Source organism: Heliangelus exortis, chromosome 6 (genome assembly GCF_036169615.1).
Source record: "Heliangelus exortis chromosome 6, bHelExo1.hap1, whole genome shotgun sequence".
NCBI classification, from domain to species: Eukaryota; Metazoa; Chordata; class Aves; order Apodiformes; family Trochilidae; genus Heliangelus; species Heliangelus exortis.
In genome coordinates, this window is record NC_092427.1 from 10,910,289 (window position 1) to 10,932,176 (window position 21,888).

At 39.4% G+C, this 21,888-nt stretch overlaps 1 protein-coding gene across 3 annotated transcripts in view; it reads left to right on the top strand.

Moving 5' to 3' along the window:
• Nucleotides 1-21,888, top strand: part of ADCY5 (adenylate cyclase 5) — a 200,692-nt gene that overhangs the window by 98,108 nt on the left and 80,696 nt on the right. For all 3 annotated transcript variants that reach the window (XR_011726474.1, XM_071746644.1, XM_071746645.1), the window contains exon 2: nt 17,685-17,834. Coding sequence is in view for 2 of the 3 variants with exons in the window: in XM_071746644.1 (XP_071602745.1) it covers nt 17,685-17,834 (150 nt within the window). In the remaining variant the exon portion in view is untranslated. The remainder of the gene's footprint in view (nt 1-17,684; nt 17,835-21,888) is intronic.

Here is a 21,888-nt window from a genome sequence, read left to right on the forward strand (position 1 = left end):
CTGTGCATGCCTGTACAGACAGGCATGGTGTCTTGAGAAAAACTCAGTGTTTGGGATACTGAGAACATCATTGCTGCAGCAGGGTCCCAAGCCTCACAGTTTCTATCAGGTGATTCAGCATGAATGCAATGCTAAATCCTGTGGCAGCAGAGGATATCAGTAAAACACAATTCTGATTATGTTGAACAGGCATTGTTTGCCTGGCTGAAGTGAGTGTTCAGGGAGACCCAGAAGCCTGAAAACCCTGTCTGGCCTCCTGGTCCTCTTTCTAGGAAAGCTATACCTAGTGGAGCTAGCCACCAAAAGAAACTGAGGGAGGGAAAAACAGTTACATTGAAATTCCTCCCACAAAATTATAGCCCTAATTTGTCAGTGTGATACCACTTAAGGATTTCTGTTATGTGGCTCTCTTTACACTTTGAAGAAGTTAATTTACTTGGTACTGCTTATGAAAGGTCCTTTATCTCATAGTGCAGATGTTTCCAAACTCAGGAGAACAAACTGTGATTGGAATACCATCCTCCTACTTCTTGTGGAGAGCTTGGAATTATCTCTTGCATTTGAATGCTGTATTAGGAAATTGGCCAGCAGTAACTTATTTACAGCTTAGACTGCAATATACTCAGTGCACTGCCTCTGCAGACTCTGCTGGTAATGTAATCTAAGTTTGGTGTTAGAGCTGGCATAATGTGGCTGGTAAATTAGTGTTAGTCTTCCATCCATAATGCTTGTTTACATAGTTTTATTAGGTTGTGATAGACTTGTAGAAGTCAAGGAGATCATAAACTTAATGGATACCAGACCATTGCCTGGTTCCTGAAAAGCATTAAAGTGTCACTTCGAGTGACTTTGTGATTCAGATGAGTTCTTTGCAAGACTGAAAAATCAGAAAGTTTTGAGAAATTTAAACAAAGAAAAAAACTTCTTGCAGAAGCAGTTGCTTTTACTGTGTGAGGGTGGAAAATTATTTCTTGCGGATCCAGCTGTAGAAAGTAGCATTGGTACTTTTTTTATTTTATAAATGATTGTCGTGTTCTTAAAATTCTCTCCGTGACAAGTCCTTTGTATTTCCTTAAACTGGTGAAGGGTTTATTATGCTGAATTTGGCAGGTTAATGATTAAGTAGGCAATCATATAACACTTGTTAGTGCAGTTTCTGATGATACAAAATTAACTCTATCCTTTCTACAGGTAAAATCAGAAACTAAATCTAAAGTTTGGAGGTAGGGGAGAGGTCGTAGCAGATAAATACCAAGAAGGCTGCCTAAGATCAGTGCACTCTCCACCTACTTAGATGTTGCATTTTGGATAGCAAGAGACTTTTCGTGATGAAGAGTCATTTCTGAAGTCATGGGATTCTAAAGGAATATTGTGTGGGTTATTCTAGTTATAGAGTGGTGTAATGCTGGAATTCTTGAAGTACCTTTCTCTGAAGTATCAGGATTGGAGTTTTGCCTGTCGAGCAGAGGTAGCAGTACATGGTGGTTTGCTTGCTGGTTAGAAAGAGTGAGCCTGTTTGCAGGGAACTGCCACCCTTTATTTATTTAGTCATTAGCCACTAATAGGACTTGGTGTGAATGGAAAGGATCACGATATGAGCAGTCTCTGAAACTGTGATAAGGGGGAGCAGTATGGACAGCAATACTGATGTGCCACTTCTGATAATAAGGATAATACTAAAAAGCAGTAAAGCAATAAGAATAGAAAAGGCAGTTTGTTTGACCAACACTGACCTGGATTTGTGGTTTTGATTTGGAGAGTGAGAGACCTTGCAGCCTGTTTTCAGTCCTTGTGCTCTGTGTATGTATTTTAATAACTTATGTTTTTCCTGTTTGAACAGAGTGAAACCTGGAGAACAAGCTGTTCTTCTGGAATCCTGTAGTTCATTTATTCCCAGTAGATCCCAGTGGGAAATAAAATCAACAGCCTCTCCACTTCTGAACAGTGACCCTCACTGTGTTTGCTAATACATCTCAGTGTCTCTCTTCACCCAAACTCAGGATACTGCTGGGCCAGAACATGCAGGGGAAGAAGAACTTAGATTTTTTTTCTGAAATTTAGAAAAGTCCATGAGTTACATTTGACTTTGGGTACTCAAAGAATATGCTTTACTGTAGGAGCAGCTCATTAACTGCTTTTAAAAACTGAACTTTTTATACGAAGTTTCAGCTCCTAAAACCACATCATGAAGACATCTTAATGAACTGATGACAGCTATACACCTGAAAATCTTGGAGTGTGTGGGCACAAATGCCAAAAATTGATCTCCCTCTGGGGCTAGGAGAAAAAAAGAACAGGTTTTTTATCTCGTGCTTGAATTTGTATTTGACTTTTCTGTCACTTCATGATGCTTAAATGGATTAGTGACTGAGTCCTGCAGCACAAGATGTGGAGCATATTTCCAGTGTGCATACCTTGAAAATGCAGAGATGTTTTTAAATCAAGTGTTGGATGGCAGTTAAAAGTGGGTTGTATAACACAGCAGGAAAGGGAGGTAATAGCCAAATGACAGAAGGGAAGGATCAGCTTACCAAAATAAAAATGGAAGAGGACCTGGTCTAATGATATCTAGGGAATGGAAGGTCTCCTAGAAATGCTAAAAAACCTGGATGAATTGTAATCCTAGAGTATGGACTCTAACTCCATTTTCTGTATGCCTTGAGAAAGACTAAAATTATGCACAAGTAGGCAGAAAATAGTGTAGTTGGGGCTTATAGATCAGAGGCATGAGACTATATGAAAAAAATTACATTCAGAAACATAATAGTTTCTTTGAAAGATAAAAATTCTCATGATAGCTGTAAAAATCAGTGGTGATAGGTTAAATTATTAAATAACTTCTGTTATGTGTAACTAAAGTACTTGTGATGGTGTCAATTTTTTATGTCTTAACCACAATCTGCTTGACTGCATGAAGTAAAAGGTAGAGAGAGAATTAATCAAATATTTGTTGTTTCTCTGAAGACCCATATAGCAACCATAGAGTGGGGAAAATGATAGCACATACTGGCAACACATCTCTTAATTATGAACTACTCAGTGGTGGAGATTCTTTTCCCTGTTTTGAGAAGGCCTGACAGAGAAGTCTTGTTGTCCTGACCAGTGTCTCAAATAAGAATTCAATCCTCTTCCTTGGGGGAGTAGAAAGGACTTATTATAGACATGTCCATGGTATATATTAAGAACAGAGATAAAGGTGGTACTCTGGGACCACTGTCCACTTGCCTGAACCTTTCTCATGAATAAGGTAAGTTTCCACATTGCCCCTCTCCTTGCTCTGCTTCCTGTGTGTATCCTATATCCAACTATTCCAAAGTTGGGCACGGTGAAACTGGAAACAGCTTAGCAGGGCCAAAGGTATTTGTCTCATCCTTGCTGTGTCAGGGAACACTGGAGGACAGAAACAGAAATCTTACACGTTTAGATAAGCAGAGATGTAGACTACATATCTTTTGAATCTTAAGATAGCATGAAGAAATGTGTGTTGGCTCTTTGAAACAGCTGTGTTACAGACAGAGTTGCTAAAAAGGGGCTTGACTGAACACCTGTTGGATGAATTTAACTGTAGTTGGTCTGAGGCAACTTTGCAGAGCCAGGGAAAAATTAGGATACCATTACCTAGGGTTATTCACCTCCCCTGAGGGAATTGCACCTGCTGTTAATATGACAGCTTTCAGTCTCAGGGATCTTTGATTGCTTGCAGGTGCCTTAAAAATGGGTGTACTTGAGTACACTTTCTAACTGCATTCAGACCAAGGGATGACCTTTTCCTCCCTAAAGCAGGTGGTGGCACTGCCAGGTGCGGCTCTTGTTCCTCTGATGCTGGAGCTGATGTTGGCACTCAAAATGAGAAGCCAGAGCAGAGCTGAGAAGTCATGCATTGAAAGACACTTCATGATCAACCAGGTTTCTTTACTATCAGTTTCAGCTACATTGATTTCCACTTCTGGCAGCTTTTATGACAGGATGGTGGACTTAGGGCAATGTACTCATAATGTTTTTCTTTCTCTACCCTTCCCCTCTCCCACAAAATTACCTTTTTCACATTCCTTGAATTAAAGAAAGGCATGGGTAGTTACCCAACATTATTTTCTTGTTTCTATTGGTTTCAGACTCCAATTCCCTTCCTTAACTCTTGTGACTAGATACCTTCTAGAATTTTCATTTCTGTTGTAAGACCTGATGTGTACATAGTTGAATGCTAGCACCTGACCTGTCTGTATTGATAGGAAGTGGTGGGTAAGATAAATACACACTGTGGAGTCCAACTCCTGGATATTCACTTGTATTGAATACATATTGAAAGTCTAATAAAAGTTGGTACAGATTTTCCAACTACTTTCTCTTTGAAAAGAGCACAGCTTGCTCTGAACTAATTAAACAGCCATTTGTGTGATAGTTCTCTCTGATCTGTTCAGTGCTGATAATCAGATATAGCAATATTACACTGTGAAAGTGGGACTGTAAGGGCAAACTGAATCTGTGAAGTTGGGTACTCATGCTAGGAAATGTGACACATTGCCTCCTGAGCCTTGTTAGAAAATGACAGAAAATTGCCTGTGAACATTATTTAGCATTTGGATGGCCAATGCAGCCTCAGTTCAGTTCCCTTCTTCAAGACAGTCCCAGGACAAACACAGTGTTTAATATTTATATTTTCTGCTAACAACATGTAGGAACAACAGGTTCTTTGCAGTCCTTTCAGATGAAGGAACTACACATAGTTTATTATTGAGCAGAAGTTAATTCTTAAGCAGAAAAAATAGGGAGGGAGGCAAATTTTTTTATTTCAGGTTCTATAAAAAAGGAAATGTGTTATCTTTCCAGAGAAAATGCAGATGTTTTCCCTTCTCTGTCCATAACACCATAACATACTAGTCCTGGCCCTCTGTTCTAATCTCTGCTTCTCCATCTGTTTCCCTCTTCTGTCCCATTTGGTTTGGACTTCTGCTTCTGAGGTTCCACCACACTCTCCCTTCTCTCTCTCTTTTTTTTCCCTTTTTTTCCTTTCTTTTTTTCTTTCTCCTTTCCTTTCTTTTTTCTTTCTTTTTTCATTCTTTTTTTTCCTTTTTTTTTCCCACAGAACTGCATAGCCATTGTGAACTTTTCAGTTAAACACGAATGAAAAAACAAACTGAGAGATAAATACCTGAGAGAAATTTCTGCCAGCATTCTGGTAATAAATAAGTATTAGAAACAATTAACTATGGTCAATACTCTTCATGATGCCTGTGTGACTCCTGGAATTATTTCAATGGCTTAGGATCAGATTGTTGAAATAGTTGTTTTTATCAGTTGATGTTTGCTACATGGATCTGAAATAGTTTCTTAAGGGGGAATAGGGCTTGGAGTATTTTTTATTCATTAGCAAATAAGATACATTGAAGTCAAAATACAGTGTATTTTGGTGCTTGTCTTTAAAGAGTTAGATGTCTGTGTTCTGGAACTTCTGATGGAACCATTTTGAGAAACTTTTGTAATATCTATTTAGGAAAGGTATTCGATGTTCTCAAAAGAGAACTCTTGTTCAAAAGAGTCTTCTTTAAAGACTGTCTTGGGGACCTTGATGGATGAAAGAATTCCATAGCAGAAAAGACCCATTTAATTATTTTATTTTAGTCTGTTCTGTTTCTGTATTCTCCTGGATTTGCATTGTTTATCTGGAATTATGACTTCCAACATACTTTCAGTTTTTCCTCTGTTTAGGGTTATTTTACCAGCTCTGCAGCAGAATGCATATTAGAACCCTTGGGATGGATGATGTGTCTGTTATCACTGCTATCTGTCAAGGACCACCTGCTTTGCCTCTGTAGGGATCTCTCATATTTGCTTTTGACTGATTATTGTAAAGTAATAAGTGTTTGATGAGATAAGATCTTAGAAATAGAATTATAAATGTTCTCTCATTATATCTGTCTTAAGTTGATAGATTTAAACCAGTAAGAGTTGAGAACTGGATCCAGTATCTTTATCCTATCAAGGGGCTTAGGAACTCCCTATTGGATTTAGACCAACAAATGCAATCACATTATGATAACGTGCCAGAGAACCAATCTCTGATTTCAAACATATTACACTACTCTGTACCATTTTTTAATTATTATTACTTCTTGATAAAGTCTGTATTTGTTTTTATATGGCTCCCATTTCCCAAATGTAAAGGCAATAACTGTACCTGGATTTCAGTGGATAGCAATGCCATTCTCAGCTATGTTTTTCCTTTTTAAGCAATTATTTACCCAGGTATTGTCCACGTTTGAAGTATTTTTCATGAAGTCATTTTGTTTTGAAGCGTACTGATATATCTCCACATAATAGAATTCCTGGTTTGTGAAAGGCTTACTAAGCAAGGCCCAAGTGCACAGCTACTGTATTACAGGAAATGAAAAATCTAATGCTATGACTAAATATTTAAGCAGCAATGCAACAGATGCTGGTGGCAGGGCAAGTAAATTGCAAGCTAATTTTTTTATGATCAGTATTGTCCACTCCAGGAAAAATAAGTGTCTCTTTGAGATATATTAAGAGAAATACTGTATATAATATATGTAAAGCAAGTACTGCTATCCAATGCCCTTTAAACTTCAATGTAAATGTTGTATCAATTTTTGGATATGACAATTTTTTAACAGTCAAGTGGGGAATGAACTACATAGTCCTTAGAGGCTTCTTACGTCCTTTTCTGTCTTGTCATATTACAAAAAATTCTTAAAATAAGTACTCCTTATGTCTTTCTTTCTGTCTTCCTCAGATTTGGTTACTTTAAATATTTGTATTTCACTGTTTTCCGAAGTCCAACTCTGTGGTCTACAGTATCCCCTTGGGGGAGATACTAAGATATTAGATCTATTTTAAGTTCACCTCAGAAAACCTATTCAGCTGCATAATCTCTGGTAACGATCTTTGGGAAAATAAAAGTACATGCTCAATTACAGACTCAAAATTTTCCACTAGCTACAGAAATTTGGATTTATTTTCTTTATATCCTGCCCAATTCTCAGCAGACCCAGCTTATTTCAATTTTCAGAATTCAAAGACTCTTCCAAACTGTGCATATCCATCAAAGTGAGGTTGATTTGGTTGTTTCTGTTAAACATTTTAATTTTTACAGTATCACAACACCAGTATTTTCATCTTATATAACCAGTATATTCATCTTATACATTTGTCAGCAAGAAAAAGCAGGTTTAATATCCTAGCAAAAGTAACCTTTGACTATAGCATGCCTCGATTCAAGAATACACCTTCCTCCCATTTCATCATGCTTACAGAAATTAGTTATGCAGGCTTGTGATATGGGATTTGGATAGTATTTTCAATACATATAACTTGAAACCAGGTCTTCAATTTTTTTCCTTCAGATACTGCAAAGCAATTAAAATTGTGCCCCTTAACATAGCCTGTGACAACTCACTTAGTAGCAGACTGAACAAATTGTTTGAGCTATCAGAAAAGAGTGAGGTACATCTTTGTTAATTTAAAAATGTTTATTTGCTTTGATCCTGGAATCGTGAAACTTTGCATTTGTGGAGTAGACTGGGGAACTGAGAAAAAAGGCCAAGGGTGGATAGTAATGAGAATTATGGTATAAAGAATGTGGAATCAAAGATATGAGTAGTGAAGTAATGCAGCTCCAAAGGCAAGGGGAAGAGGAGTTGTATATAATGAAAGAAAGGCAGGCTAAATTGCCTTGTGTAGTGTGTATTATAAACAGAATAATTCATAACCATTGTCATTAGGTTGTCTTACACTTGTCTTTATAAAAACTATTCTGAAGAGTCTTGGAGCTTCTCTAGAAAATATTTATTGTATTACTGTAGACCTTTGAAATTCAGTATGATGAAACTGAAGGCTAAGGGATGTGCTTTCAAGCTGTTTTGCTCTGTTAAAATTTGATTGGGAATTTACCTCCTGATAGGTTTTTGTGTCATTGAAACCAAATCTGTTGAAATACCAGTGTGCTCAGCTTCTCAAGCAGACAGACCATAAAGCATGATAACAAATCTCAAACCTTCTATGCAGCCTCTCACCTTGAGAAGCAAGCATTGTTTACTGTAATAGCTGGCAAATCCACACATCAGCTTTTAAAGGAAAATATTCAGTTGTGATCCACTCAGATCCTTTATAGATTGACTTGTATATTAGTGGTGGCTCAGTACAGTCTGTGCTATGAATGCAGTTTCATCACCTCATCTGGTAGAAGCCACTGCTTCAGTTCAAGAGTTCAAACTTGGCTGGTGGTGCTTGGTAAATTTTGTTTATTAAAAATACATGTTGGGTTAGGGATGTTAATAGGAAAGAGCATAGCTTGTGGTCAAGCTGTGCTGGCTTGATTTGAAATCCAGCAACAGAAGAAGAAAAGAGGTCTTTAAATCAAACCAAAAACTCCATCTGTATTCCATTCTCTCCAATTTTACAAATCTTCCTGCACAAACAAATAAAAACCAACCTATCTCACCACCTCCCAAAAACACACATTCTAAATGCTTGGGAAATAACAATTTTTATATCTTACAGAGCATATTTAGGGCACTTATTTCTGCCTGCTGAGCAATTGGAGAACTTTATTTTTTCTAGATAAACAAGGCTTTCATATAACTAGAGAAATATTTTTGTTTTCCCAGTGACCTGGGGGTGATGCCTGTGCTTAATGACTGTGGAAGATAAGGAGTGTTGTACAGCCTGTATCTGAGCTTCCAGAAATATTCCCAGAAACCCTAAAGACCAGGGTGCACTGTGATGAGGGAGAAGCAGAAGGATGTTGACCTTCATACTTTTGCTTATTTAGCGTGGATATTTTTTTTCATAGCTGTCAAAAGCAGCTATGGGAATGTACTTTATTGTAAAGTGTGTTTGCTGGCAGCATGTGGGATGTTGGGAAAGGCAGAACACTCCATCCCAGGAGGGTGGAGAAGGCACAGGTAGTGGCAGCCATGGAGGTGACTGTGACAAACTGGGATAGTGAAGAATGGGATGCAGGGATCTCTTCTGCAGAGATCATGTAGGTAAACACTGGCTGTCAGGCACAACTTGGTCCAAGCCCAAAAAAAAAAAAGAAACCACCAAAAGAAAAGCAGAGTAAACAAATCTTGCTCCCCTGGTGGGTCAAATCAGCACATTTATTAGCTTGGTGAGTTAGGGAAGAAGGAAAAGGATATAAAGGAAAGAGGATGTAAAAATGAATCAAACACATTTCTCCTCATTAGTTACAGCTTCCTTTGCCTTCAGAGGCATTGAGGAGAATCTTGGAAGAATGTCCAGGCTTTTTAACCTTTTTAACTCCCATTCAATGCCAGTGTTTTCTATTAACACCTTTGTAGATAACACCTACTGTATCTTCTTTTCTGAACAGCTCCTCCTGCCCTGGAAGCACACAGGCAGGTGGCACTGCCATGAACACAAGCCAAATGACTGTGCTCACAGTCATTTCAGAACAACTGATTTTGGTGCAATATCAGAGCTTTGCTTAACTTTCTTAACTAAAGCCATTGCCTAAATTGCCTAAGCTATCATGGACCTGGGCAAATTTTGTACAGTTGTTGGAATGACCTTGACAAAATTTGTGCATGAAGATTTACCAAATGACAGGTGTGAGTCACAGAATGACTGGGAGCTTTCAGCCACTTTCATGAGCTCAAAGAGATGGACCTGATGTTTGAAGTCCTGTTTGGGGAGCTTTTGCTTCAGAAAGATTGCATTTGGTTCCTGAAGTCTTTGACACATAGGTACCTGTATGGAACAGAAATAAATGCACTGCCAGGGGGATGAATCCACTCATGTTACATGTGCATTTGCCCTAGGGACAGGTTAAGCCAGCTGAAGAGTTGGTAGTGGACCATGCGCCCTCTAACCTACCATACAGCATTACTCCTGAGAGCTGTGGCAGTCCCAGTCCTCCACTTCTTGCATGTTGTTCCTCCTTGAAACTGGCCAAATTTGTGACTTTTGCTCAATTCTCTGTGCTGCTATGTACATGATGAGGAGTGGCATCTGGCTGGTGTGCCATCTCTTAAGGCTTCAGCATCTCTTAAGGAGACAGCCTGCTTGCAAAGACTTGTGATATTACAATTTAAATAATGAAGCAAGGCTTGACTTGCTAGCAGGGGAAAGAGGAAACGTCCCTGGTTAGTGGGTCTCACTCTTGCATCCAAGAACTACTGAATGTTTTCCCTCAAATAGCAGCTTCCCACGAGGCTGTCTCACCTGCTTAGCCACGGGCTGTCAGGTTGCTTCATCCAGTTCACCATCAAGGTTCCTTGCATGAAATCCAGTGCTGATTAATAGCTCATAAATTATGTTAAATGTGAAGTTGGACAGAAACTTGGTTACCATGGAGATTCAGTGAGGATAGGCAATAGGACCCAGGAGTCTCCTTCTGACAGTTTTATTGCTAGCAAAGGGCAGCACTTTGTCCCACCAGTCTGTGCCACTGTGCAGAGGATGCTTCACTGGGATCGTGATAGAATTACAAGAAAATTTAGACACAGAAATACTTTTACCTGGTGTTACACCAAAGTTTGTTCAGGGGAGCATATTTTCCTCTTCTTAACCTTATTGCTTAGTAACCAGAGAAATTAGGATCCCACTAAAACTACAGCAGAAAAATTAATTAATAAAACAGAAATTGGGAAACAGAATTTATCAATTTAATGCTGCAATTTTTTCCTCTTGAAATGGTTACTTAAAATACATCTATATTGGTAATGTTTTGTTCTTTAATAAAATGGGTATTTAAAGGTTTTAACTATATAAAAGAATCCCAAATCATAAATGCTGTGTGCTGCATGACAATAAGAATATCTGTGGGAAAGAATGTGTGGAAGGTTTGCAATTGCAGCAATCAGTCACAGAATTAAAATGTTGTATGGAACAAGGTGTGAGGCACTAAAATTAAGAAAGCAGAATTTTGATGCCCCCTGAAACAACTGGAAGAGTTGAAAAATATAAGAATCTTAATTTTTTACTCTGGATCAGGGGTGTTTTATGTTATGTCTCTATATGCAACTATGTATTTAGCAGGCAAATTAGATTTTTTAAAAATTATTCTGAATAAACAATTAACATAAGTAGGGCAAAATACTTTAGTGGCTTTCCTCTGGAAGAATAGAGCATCTTATCTAAGAGATCATCATGTACTGGGGCTGAAAATGTGTATTGCTCTCAGAAATCCACAGAGGGATAGCTTCAGTGTAGTGTTTTTACTGACTATAATTCTTGAACAGAGACATTCACAAATGGCATAAGGGTTCTTCTAGTGTTTCCAGCCAAAATACCACTGCTTCATTCTCAGCAAGTAGCTTTACCTTAAATATAGAATTTAGTTGAACAACTGAAGTAGGCAGCTTTTCTTTCCTTGGAGGCTTCCCAAATAGACGGACTATGCAAAAAAGTTTCAGAAATTTCTTCAAAGAAATCTTTTTTCTCAACTTCAGCTGAAGAGATTTACTGTGGAGCATCACTCTCTAATAAATTCTGCTGCTTTGGGATGGTTACTTTATACTATGATTGAACAAAGCATTTGCATATTCAGAGCAGGCATTGATAGCACTACTCGTGTGCATCAAGTGCACTTGAGGAAGTCCTTGGGAGGCAGTGTCTGCAAGCAGTTACCTGTTCTGCTTGAGATCCAAGTAAGTGGTTGCTGCACAGAGGCAGCAGAACACAGAATGAAGGCACCATATAACAACTTCAGAAAATTTGTTCTTTGACTCTGGCGTATTGATGTGATCTTTTGTTGCAGTTATTTCAAGTACTCAGTAAAAGTACTTGTCACATTTGAAAGAAAAAAGCTACTCCTAGTTTTCCCACTAGTACTTATCCTGTTCTTTACTGGCAAAGAAAACTGGGATAACACCACAGGAGTTTAACTGTTTAATTATCTTTCTAGCATAATCTACATGTTTCCACTATATTAGTACTTGGCTAGTTGTAGGTCTGGGAAATGAAAGATGATGTATATACAGCACAAATATATGAGTAATTTGATCTAGGAGCCATCTGATACTGGTTTTGTTTTAATTTTCATTATGTCTTTGGCTCTGTAGCTGCTCCATTTTTTTTATTAGATAGTAGTATATAAATAGGCAATAAGGGGTCAATTGCTGTTCAGGGAAAGTGCTGATTCCAAAGACTGTTTAAAAACCAGCACTCTTTAGAATTTATCCATACTTCCAACTCAAGATTGTCTGCATAAGTGCTACAGAAATGTCTGGGTCAGAGCTTTTGTGGTCTATCATATTTTTGTTCTTACTTTTTACTCTCCGTATATGTGCTTTGCTTCTCCTTGTGACAGTTTTACTACCCCAAAGTAGAAGTGTAATATGTAGCTGTTTTCAAAATGGGACTATATGAAAATATGAAAACAATATTTTGATTTAAATGAAGAACAAATAGAAAAAATTATACTGCTTAGTGGTGTTGGAAACTATCAGGGAACAGATTAGTGCTGTGATCTCACAGCAGAAATATACCTGAGATTTGGCAAGAGATGTGCAGCAAAGCAGAGTAACTTAGCAAAAACAGAAGCTGTGATTTTCATTATAAGCAGTGATATTCCAAGGAATATGAGCCACCTTCTCATGTCAGTAGTCAGCCTTGTTTGCTCTGGCAGAGATAGATAGCTAACTAAATTTATCTCAACGCTGTCCCTACTAAGAATATTGTCTCTTAATTACATATTGAATAGCATCTGGTGTTTGAGGAATAATCAAATAGAAACACAGCAGGTAGAAGTGTAGCAATACTGATGGAAGCTGATACTTTTACTGCTTGTGATGGATCTGGAGGCTCTGTCCCGGTTATCAAGCCATCAAGCATCCATCAATGCTTCCTGAGCCTGGCTTGAAATGCCCAAAACATCAATTTTGTAACAATAGCATCAGGCCAAATTTAGCTCTTGAGTTTGATTTTGTAATACCAGGTTTTCATAACTACAGAACACGTGGAACTAAACTGTTTCCGTCTCTTTTTTTTTTCCTTCAGTCATCAAGGGAAAAAATACTGAAAACAGTTTCCTCTGAGAGATTCAACAAAAGCATCTCAGTGTTCTGTGATGAAATCAGAGTGACTAGAAACTGTTTGGTCTGCTTTGTTGTCTGACATTGAGTGATTTATTATTTCAGTGGAACTAAGAAGTCACAGTGGGTTTTGAAAACCCCTCATAGTACATAGCTTTTCCTTTGGTATTGAATTACCTTTAAAGAACTCTGCCATATACAGATGCTGTGAGAGGAAACATTTTATGAAATACACAAATATGGCAATGCTGCAGGCAGGTTTAATAGCTTAGCTAGGAGTTATATGTAAGTGAAATACTCTTTTATAAATTATTAACTTCCAAAATCAGAAGGGGATGCCATCCAGAGGCACCTTGGCAGGCTTTAGAGGTGGATCCATGCAAACCATATGAAGATCAACAAGGTCAAGGTCCTTCACATGAGCTGAAGGATTTCCAAGTACAACTGCAGGCTGGGCAGAGAATGGATTGAGAGCAGTCCTGAAAAAAGGACTTGGGGGTGTTGATTGACTAAAAATTCAGCATGAGCCAGCAATGTGTGCTTGTAGCCCAGAAAGCCAACAGCATCCTGGTCTGTCAGCAGGTCAAGGGAGATGATTCTATCCCTCTGCTCTGCTTTCATTAGACCTCACCTGGAGTACTGTGTCCAGTTCTGGGACCCCCAGCACAGGAAGAACATGAAGTGGTTGGAGCAGGTCCAGAGGAGGGCCACGAAGATGGTCAGAGGGCTGTAACATCTCTCCTGTGAAGACGGCCTGAGAGAGTTGGGCTTGTTCACCTTGGAGAAAACAGAGCTCCAAGGAGACCTTATAGTGGCCTTTGAGTACCTGAAGGGGTCCTATAGAAAAACTGAAGGCATGTAGTGGTAGGAAAAGGGGTAATGGTTTTGAGCTGGAAAAGTGTGAATTTAGATTTAATATGTAGAAGAAATTTGATGTATGAGCATGCTGAGACACTGGCACCAGTTGTCTAGGGAAAATGTGGATGCCCCATTCCTGAAGTGTTCAAGGTCAGGTTGGAAGGTGCTGGGAGCAACCTGGTCTGGTGGGAGGTGTCCCTACCCATGGCAGGGGAGTTGGAACTAGGTAATCTTTAACGTCCCTGCCAACCCATACCAGTCTTTGATTCTTAGTCTAAATCTCTAGCTAGGCAGGGGAAGGAAATCAACTACAAAATAGACAACTATATTTTCCCATTACCTTGAACAGCTCTTCAAGCACAGATTGTCTGAAATAGTTGCCATAATAATGTTTTTACTTTTCAGGCCATGGAGCTTAGGGAATCAGTTTTTTAATATCTACATCATCTCTTTCCTCTTGGGACTGAAGCTGGTTACCATAGCAAAATGCCAAGGAAGCTTGGTAAGCAAGTAGTACTGTTTGGCAACCAAGATATAAATTTATTTTGTTAAGACAGAGGACTGTGAAAAAAAAAATACTGAGATTAAAAAGCTTTTTTTTTCTTTAATATGTTTTAAAACACCTGTGTAGAAAATTATTGTGAACAGATATTGAACAAAATGCTCTTGCTCATGTGTAACTGCAAATAGTATGAGCTTCAGTTTTAAAGCCCTGCAATCTTTGATACCTTCAACATCACATTGTAATTTCTCCCCTTATGTTTCAGGGTGTTGCAAAGATGCAACACTGTGAATTAAATGAGCTTATTCTTAACAAAAATAAATACAGATATCTGTCCCCTTCTATTTAAAAACTACATTACAATATGGTTTTTGCTCCTACTTGGTGAAGCGTGGTCATCTGAATCTGTCTTGTAAATCACTGTTCAAAGTCCCTTGGGTTTGTGTAAAATGACATCAGTGAGTGAAGAAAACTAAAATGGCTTTGTGATCCACAAACATTATCAATAATGCCTAGTCTGATGAGGTTATTTGCACTCCCCTTTGACAATGTTGGTCTCCATGAATCATATGCCTTTAACTGTACAGCTTGGATGTTCAAAGCATCATCATGACAACAGTGTTTTTGCCACAATCAGTGCATCCATGAAGCAGGAGTAAGAGTAATGGCTAGGAAAAAACAATTTCTGTTCAGTTTTAAAGTTGTGTTGTCTTTATTATAGTAAGTTCTAGTGGGTTTTTTTAATACTATGACAGGATTTTAATCCTAAAAATTATCATTATTAGAAAAAAAACGCTATAAAATACCTGTTGGATGCAGCACTGGGTTAGGGTAACTGGGCAGGATCTGTGTGTAAGTTGTCTGGTGTGTTACTTGCTTGAGGGGGGAGATGGAGAGCCTTGGATCTGGCAGGATCCAGACAGCCTTAGAAAGACCTGAGTGAGCATGTAATTGTGAAGGGAACGTGGGAGTTTGGGATCAGGGCTTATTTCACAGTTTTGTGTATGACCTATGCCTTCAATAGCACAACCTTTGTGTGAAGTGTGGACTCTTTAGATGGAAGGAGCAATCTGTAGGGGTGGTAATGGTTTCCTCCTTGGAAACCAGTTATCTGTAAGTACATATAGGTGGCATTGATGCTAATCACCAGTGGGTATCTATAACCTGCAGGCCATTGTCCTGTAGCATGGTGCATAATGGTGATGAGCTCTAGTGGTGCAACCAAGTTAGTGCGGTGCTGAGACAAAGCTCCAGTGGCCCAATCATGTAAGCACAGTGCCCTCAGAAGTAGTAAAAAGCAACCAATCTCTCTGCTGGCTTGTTCAGGAGTGACCTCTGCCTGTGCTCCTAGCCTTACCTTACAAAAAAAAAATTCAAGCACAGATCCTATGAGGAGAGGCTGAGGGAGCTGGGGCTGTTCAGCCTGGAGAAGAGGAGGCTCAGAGGAGACCTCATCACTCTACAACTCCCTGAAAGGAGGTTGGAGCCAGGTGGGGGTTGGTCTCTTTTCCCAGGCAACCCTCAGCAAGACAAGAGGGCACGGTCTCAAGTTGTGCCAGGGGAGGTTTAGGTTGGACATTAGAAAGAATTTCTTTACTGAGAGGGTGATCAAGCATTGGAATGGGCTGCCCAGGGTGGATTCTCCGTCCCTGGAGATATTTAAAAAGAGCCTGGATGTGGCACTCAGTGCCATGGGCTGGGAACTACAGCGGCAGTGGCTCAAGGGTTGGACTTGATGATCTCTGAGGTCCCTTCCAACCCAGCCACTTCTATGATTCTATGATTCTATAAGCGTGGGAACTCACTGCAGGGACATGGCCCAAAATGCAGCACTGATGCAGCAGCTTGGGTAGTTGGAGTGTTGCCATCTACTGGCTGCCATCCACAGAGAGAAGTCCATCAGCTGGCTATAGCTTAAGGTATTGCTTATTTTGAGCTGAAGGATGATCTTTTTCCTGCTTAAATCCTGTTTCAAGGCCAGAGATGTTAATAAAGTAATTGTTGCTGTCCTGATTGTATGGATGTAGTTAAAGAGTTAGAGTAATCCCAGTGGGATTTCTTGGAGAGGTTGTTAAGCTTCAGGATGTTGGGTCTGTGTTTGACATGAGGGCAGCTCCTCTCTCCTGCACTGTGACCAAGCTGATCTGGGGAGTCCTGATCACCTCTGTGGGTTCACAGTTTGAGGGGTGCCCTGCACCCCTCCTGCCCTTCACAGCCTGACCCCATAGTTTCAGTGAATGGGCTGTTCTGAAAATTACTTCGTGTATTCTTCAGTAAAAAATTAATAAAGGCAAAGGGTATGTTTGGACTCACTAGGGAAAAGACCCAAGATCCCTATTTTTAAGAATCTTGCAGGTCTGATAGTCTTTCCCAGTAGAAGAGATGAGAGGTTTTTCAAATTTGTGCAACTCTCAGAAAGTTGCACTGGGACTGACCTCTGCCCAGGGGAATGTTTACATGATACCATCAGGAGCAGTTCTGAACATTTTGCATGAACTGAATGACACCATTGAGCATGGATTCTCTCCCCTCCTCCCCTTTTCATTAAAAAATAGTTGGATAATAAAAGATTGCAACACTTGTGCAGCAAAAGTTGTGTGGCAGCTTCCTTACAAAATATAACCACGTGGAAGCAGAAGAGCAATGTGGGTTTTCCATTGTGCTCATCCAGTCCAAATATGTTGCCAGCTTACCAGCTCTTTCTGTAGTCATGTTCACGGAAATGTAAAGAACTTTTTTTTTATCTAGTAACATAAATTTTTAAATTGGAAACAGATTTTTAAAAACTATTTAGTTGTTCTTAAGCTTCGTGAATACCAACATTTTCCTCTCAGTGTTTTAAGCATTTTGTCAAAACAATGCTTCCATTTATTTTTGATACATTTTCTGGCCAGAAACGTAGGTGCACAACAAGAAAATGTTTGTGTATTGCTGTCTGCCTGAGTCTTAGCTGACAGAGCAATGATGCGTTTTTAGATAGATTTTTTTGTCACATTAGTTCCAAACTACTGGATTACCAAAAGCAAGATTACAGAATTACCAATGGAACTGTATTTTTTACCAGTGAAGTAATTCACAGTGTTAAGTAAGTTTATTTAAGGCCATATATGGAAATTTTATATTTTAAAGACTGGAGAGGTAAAATACACTGGAATTAAGAGCTTGAGGTTTAAGCATGGTTTGGATTAAGGAGCTGTGGAAGGGGCTGGGTTCTGGCTGGTGCTTTGTTACTGATGGCAGTTTTCCAAAGCATAACCAAGTATTTTTCTTTTTTTTTTTCTTTCTTTTTTTTTTTTCTTCTGTTGCAGCTGGTCTCCAATGTTCTCATCTTCTCCTGCACAAACATTGTAGGTGTGTGTACCCACTACCCAGCAGAGGTGTCCCAAAGACAGGCTTTCCAGGAAACTAGGGAATGCATACAAGCCAGACTGCATTCTCAGAGGGAAAACCAGCAGCAGGTAAGACCAATAGTGGGAAACAAAAAAAATGAAATTGCTGAAGCAGAATTAGCATGCAAAATTGTTCCTATAGAATGGGATTTGCAAGCCTCTTTCCTCTTGACTAATCCAAGCAAGAATAGGCTGATAGTAGAGGGCAGGATTTTTAAAGGTTTGAAAGAGAACTCGGGGGAGTATTTCTTCCCCAGTATCCTGATGGATTTCTCTGCACACATCAACAAACCCTGTGGTCTATGCTCTGTGGATTAAAATTGCACAGGATGCAGAGAGTACATGTTTTTTTTGCACCCATCATTCAAGCTAAATGTTGAATGCAGATGCAACACAAAGGCTTCAGATTGACACTCTTCACAAGGTCAAAATGTGGTGTGTTTGCCAGCAAGGCCACTGACAACAGGTATCTGTAAGGCAGGTTTCAGAAGTGAAAGGTAAAAATTGGGCCACAGGACATACTGTCCCTTGATACCTCCAAAGAGAGTCCTCTTCCCACCTTTCCCAAAGCTTCCTACCTGTTTGCACACCTCTGTATACCTTATAGGTGAATTGCTTGTTCAAAATGTAAGATCCATCACCAACTTTGATGGGTTTTTGCTATAAAAAACCTGTTGCTGGCAGTATGCAGCCTAGTCACCAAGGATACCAAATGTATCTGCTCCCCCATGGGTTTTCTTGCCACAAATCCCTTGTGTCCACAGAATTAGATATGAAAGATCTCTTAGGGCAGCTTGACTATTCCCTGCTAACACATACTTTTGCCTTGCAGTACATCTGGTCTGTCCAGTCCAGTTTGAAATGAATCATGAAACAGGACTTCCACTCTTGTAGGGAGATACCTGAGAGCTTGGTTGTGGGTTTAGGGAAGAGCTCAGGGGAGTGAATCAACTGGGGTGGCAACATAGCTTAATTTTCCCTCGTGTCTCAGCACATATGCATCTATGGATTTGCCTTTTGGCAGTGTTTCATGGGATACCTCTGGCTTACACACTGTTTAACCCTTACTGTGAAATGATGTACACACATGCTTTATTTTATTAGCATAGGTACAAAAAAAAAAAAAAAGATTCATACTCAAGGCTACTTTTTCCTTTGTAATAAACATAGACTTGGAAAGATGAAGCCAGCAGCTGCTTCTCCTTCCACACCTTGAAACAGAGAAAGGACTGAGCCAAGAGAATACCCTGTTTTACTTATTGATTACTCTGGCCTCCCTGCTGAGAGGCTACCTCAGCAGGATGGCTCAAATGCTTGTGCTATTCTGGCTTTGGGATTTATTTTGTGCTGTTCTGGATTTAGTAGCTTCCGTGTTGGAAGCAGTTAGTGAAAAAAGCCCTGCAAAAGTCCCTAGCTTAATGCCTTTTTCTGCCCCCTGTAGAGAAAAAAGCCAGGACATCAAAAAAACATGGGTCAGAGACAGTCACTTAGAAGTACCCTCCAGTACTTCCAGCAGTAACTGTGTGTCCTGGGAGCTCCTAATAAGCTTATTTGCTGCTACAGCCAGCACTGACATTGATCTCCAGGTTCAGTTCAGGGGCATCCCTATGTATAATGCATCACAATACTCCTGAGGTGCCAGCAGGCACGAATAAGAGTAGGTCAGCCCATATGTGGGAGAGGCAGTCTCCAAACAGTGTTGGAGGGAAACACAACTGCATAGCCCAGCATTGTTCTTTGCTTGCCTGTTTCCAGCTGTCTGATGATGCTTCTGAGTGCTGATCTCTATTAAAGACAGGCAGATGATCTCCAGGAAAGGAAGGTGTATTTTTCTCTGCATCTGTTAAGCATCTGTTAAGCATCTAACAGCAGCTAAAATCATCAAGAAAGTGAATAAAAATGTAGTGTCAAATGCAGAGAGACTTCTTGTGATTTCATTATTTGAAATATCCTAGGGCAGAGCCATAACAGCAATCACTATTACTTGCCCAGAATAAAATACTCTTAGATGACAAAACAGTTATTCTCCACAACATGTAGTAAGCAAATACTTGGGATTTGACTAAGAGGTGGGTTTTCAGGACTGCACAGTTTACTTCTAGCGTTGTTTGTCTTTTGTCTCTGAAATATTGTTCTCTCCTTCCTTTCTTGTCTCTTGACTTATGGTAAACAATAAGTGCTGTAAAACCTGAGGACAAATGGATAGTACAGAGTTGTTGTAGGGATGTGTGCCCACATATACCTGTATCTATGGGTATATATGTAAACAGAGTACATCTGATTGTAGTTTTTCATCTGTGCCTATTCTAGAGACTAATGCTCCTCAGAATGCGTTTGTTTAATGTATAACTCAGTGGAACTATACTTGCATCTTATTTTGAAAAAAAGAATTATATATGAATTTGCTCTTGCTTTTTTTATCAGGTCAGTCTGTTACCTTGTTATTCTTATAGCAGTCACCTCTCTCGTGCATAATAAATGATTTTATAGTGAGGGCTGCAGTGCTATCCAGTCATTATAGCAAAAAAAAAAAATTTGTACTCTAGTGGAGACTTTAGTTTTTGTGTTCCATTTGAAATAAAACATAGTGATTTTCTTGTTTTGAAGGCCCTTTAGCATGGTTTGTGCTCCATAAAGGCACTTGTTACAGCCTGCTCCTGTTAGCTTTTGAGGTTATTTTCTGTGATTGTGATGCTCGCAAGAAACAGATTAAATATAATGGTAAACTCTGTAATATGGCTCATCACCCTACCTGAAGGAATGTTGTGCTACATGAATTTGTTTCACTTGATCAGTCAGTCTAACTCCCCAATTGCTGACTGTTTAAAGTGGTATTAGCTCATCTGCTGGAGATACCAAGTATCTTGACAATATCAGTGATTTAATCTGGCCTATGATGTCAGGAAGAGTGGGGGCAGGGGCTCTCAAGTAAATGTTATGCAGAAATCTATATGAAAATCTCTCGGAGTATTAGTAAGAGAAACTCAGTCCCCTAAACATGTTCCTGTTTTGCAAGCAAATTTTAAAAAACATCCCTCTGCACTTGTGCGCCTACAGGGAGAGTTCCAAACTCGTGGGTGCCCCTGGACTTCCCATTAAGCTCTGAGTTATTTGGAGGATGTGTAAAATCACACGTAAAATAGCAGCTTTCACACATTCAAGGATGCCTATTATAATATGCAAATGACAGCAGCACATACACCAGTTACTCTGGAAAGCATACAAATATGTTGTGCTTTTGTGCTCAAGGAGTAGACTAATAGTTGACAGGAGCCTGAGGGCATGAACATGAGTTATGGTCTTTTTTTAAAAAAAAAAAATTGGGTATGTGACTGTTAGCACCCACAGTATGCTAGTGAAGGTGAGAGTACTTTAAAAAGCAAGTATCTTGTCAGGACTGCTGCAGGTTTGAGCAGAGGAGATAGAAATCCCTCCAACCCATCTTCTGTGTTATTACTACCCCTTCAGGGACCAGAGGCAAGCAACAATCTCTTTAAGGTACACACTGAAGGAAAAAAAAAAAGGAAATCCCAGGCAGTGCTGAGCACATTTCCAGTGAGTTTATCTTCATCTGCTTCCTCCAAAGTTCTTCTCTCTCCTTAGAAGAAGGAATAAATGGGCAACTTCCAGTTAAAACTAGAAATTAGAGAGCAGAAAATGGGTCTATAACTTGGTATGGGCAAGAGGTTTAGTGGCACAGAGGTTTAGTACAGGATTGCTGGTCCTTCTGAGTCAGGTCTGTGTTTGAGCCCTGCTCTTCCCTGTGGTGTTGAGAATTAGTGAGCTATTAGGTAAGGTTAGAGACCTCCATTTATGCCATATTGTGTCTGTCTTGTCCAGAAGGAAGGCCCTTTTTTTCCCTTTGCTCACTGTAAGTAAAGAAAAATAATAAAGATAAGAATGACAAAAGTTTTAGGGATTCTTCAGCTATTCCTGAGCACTGCTTGCAGGTTGGACCACGGTGGAGCTGTGGTCACCCCAGAGGTGATGCTCTCCACCTTTGTCAACCATAGCAAAAACTTTGAACCATGAGGGGTGTGAGTGGGGATAAAAAGATCTAGGTAGAATTTCTCAGGTGTGATCCCTGAAATACACAAATATATTGAAATACATGAATACATCC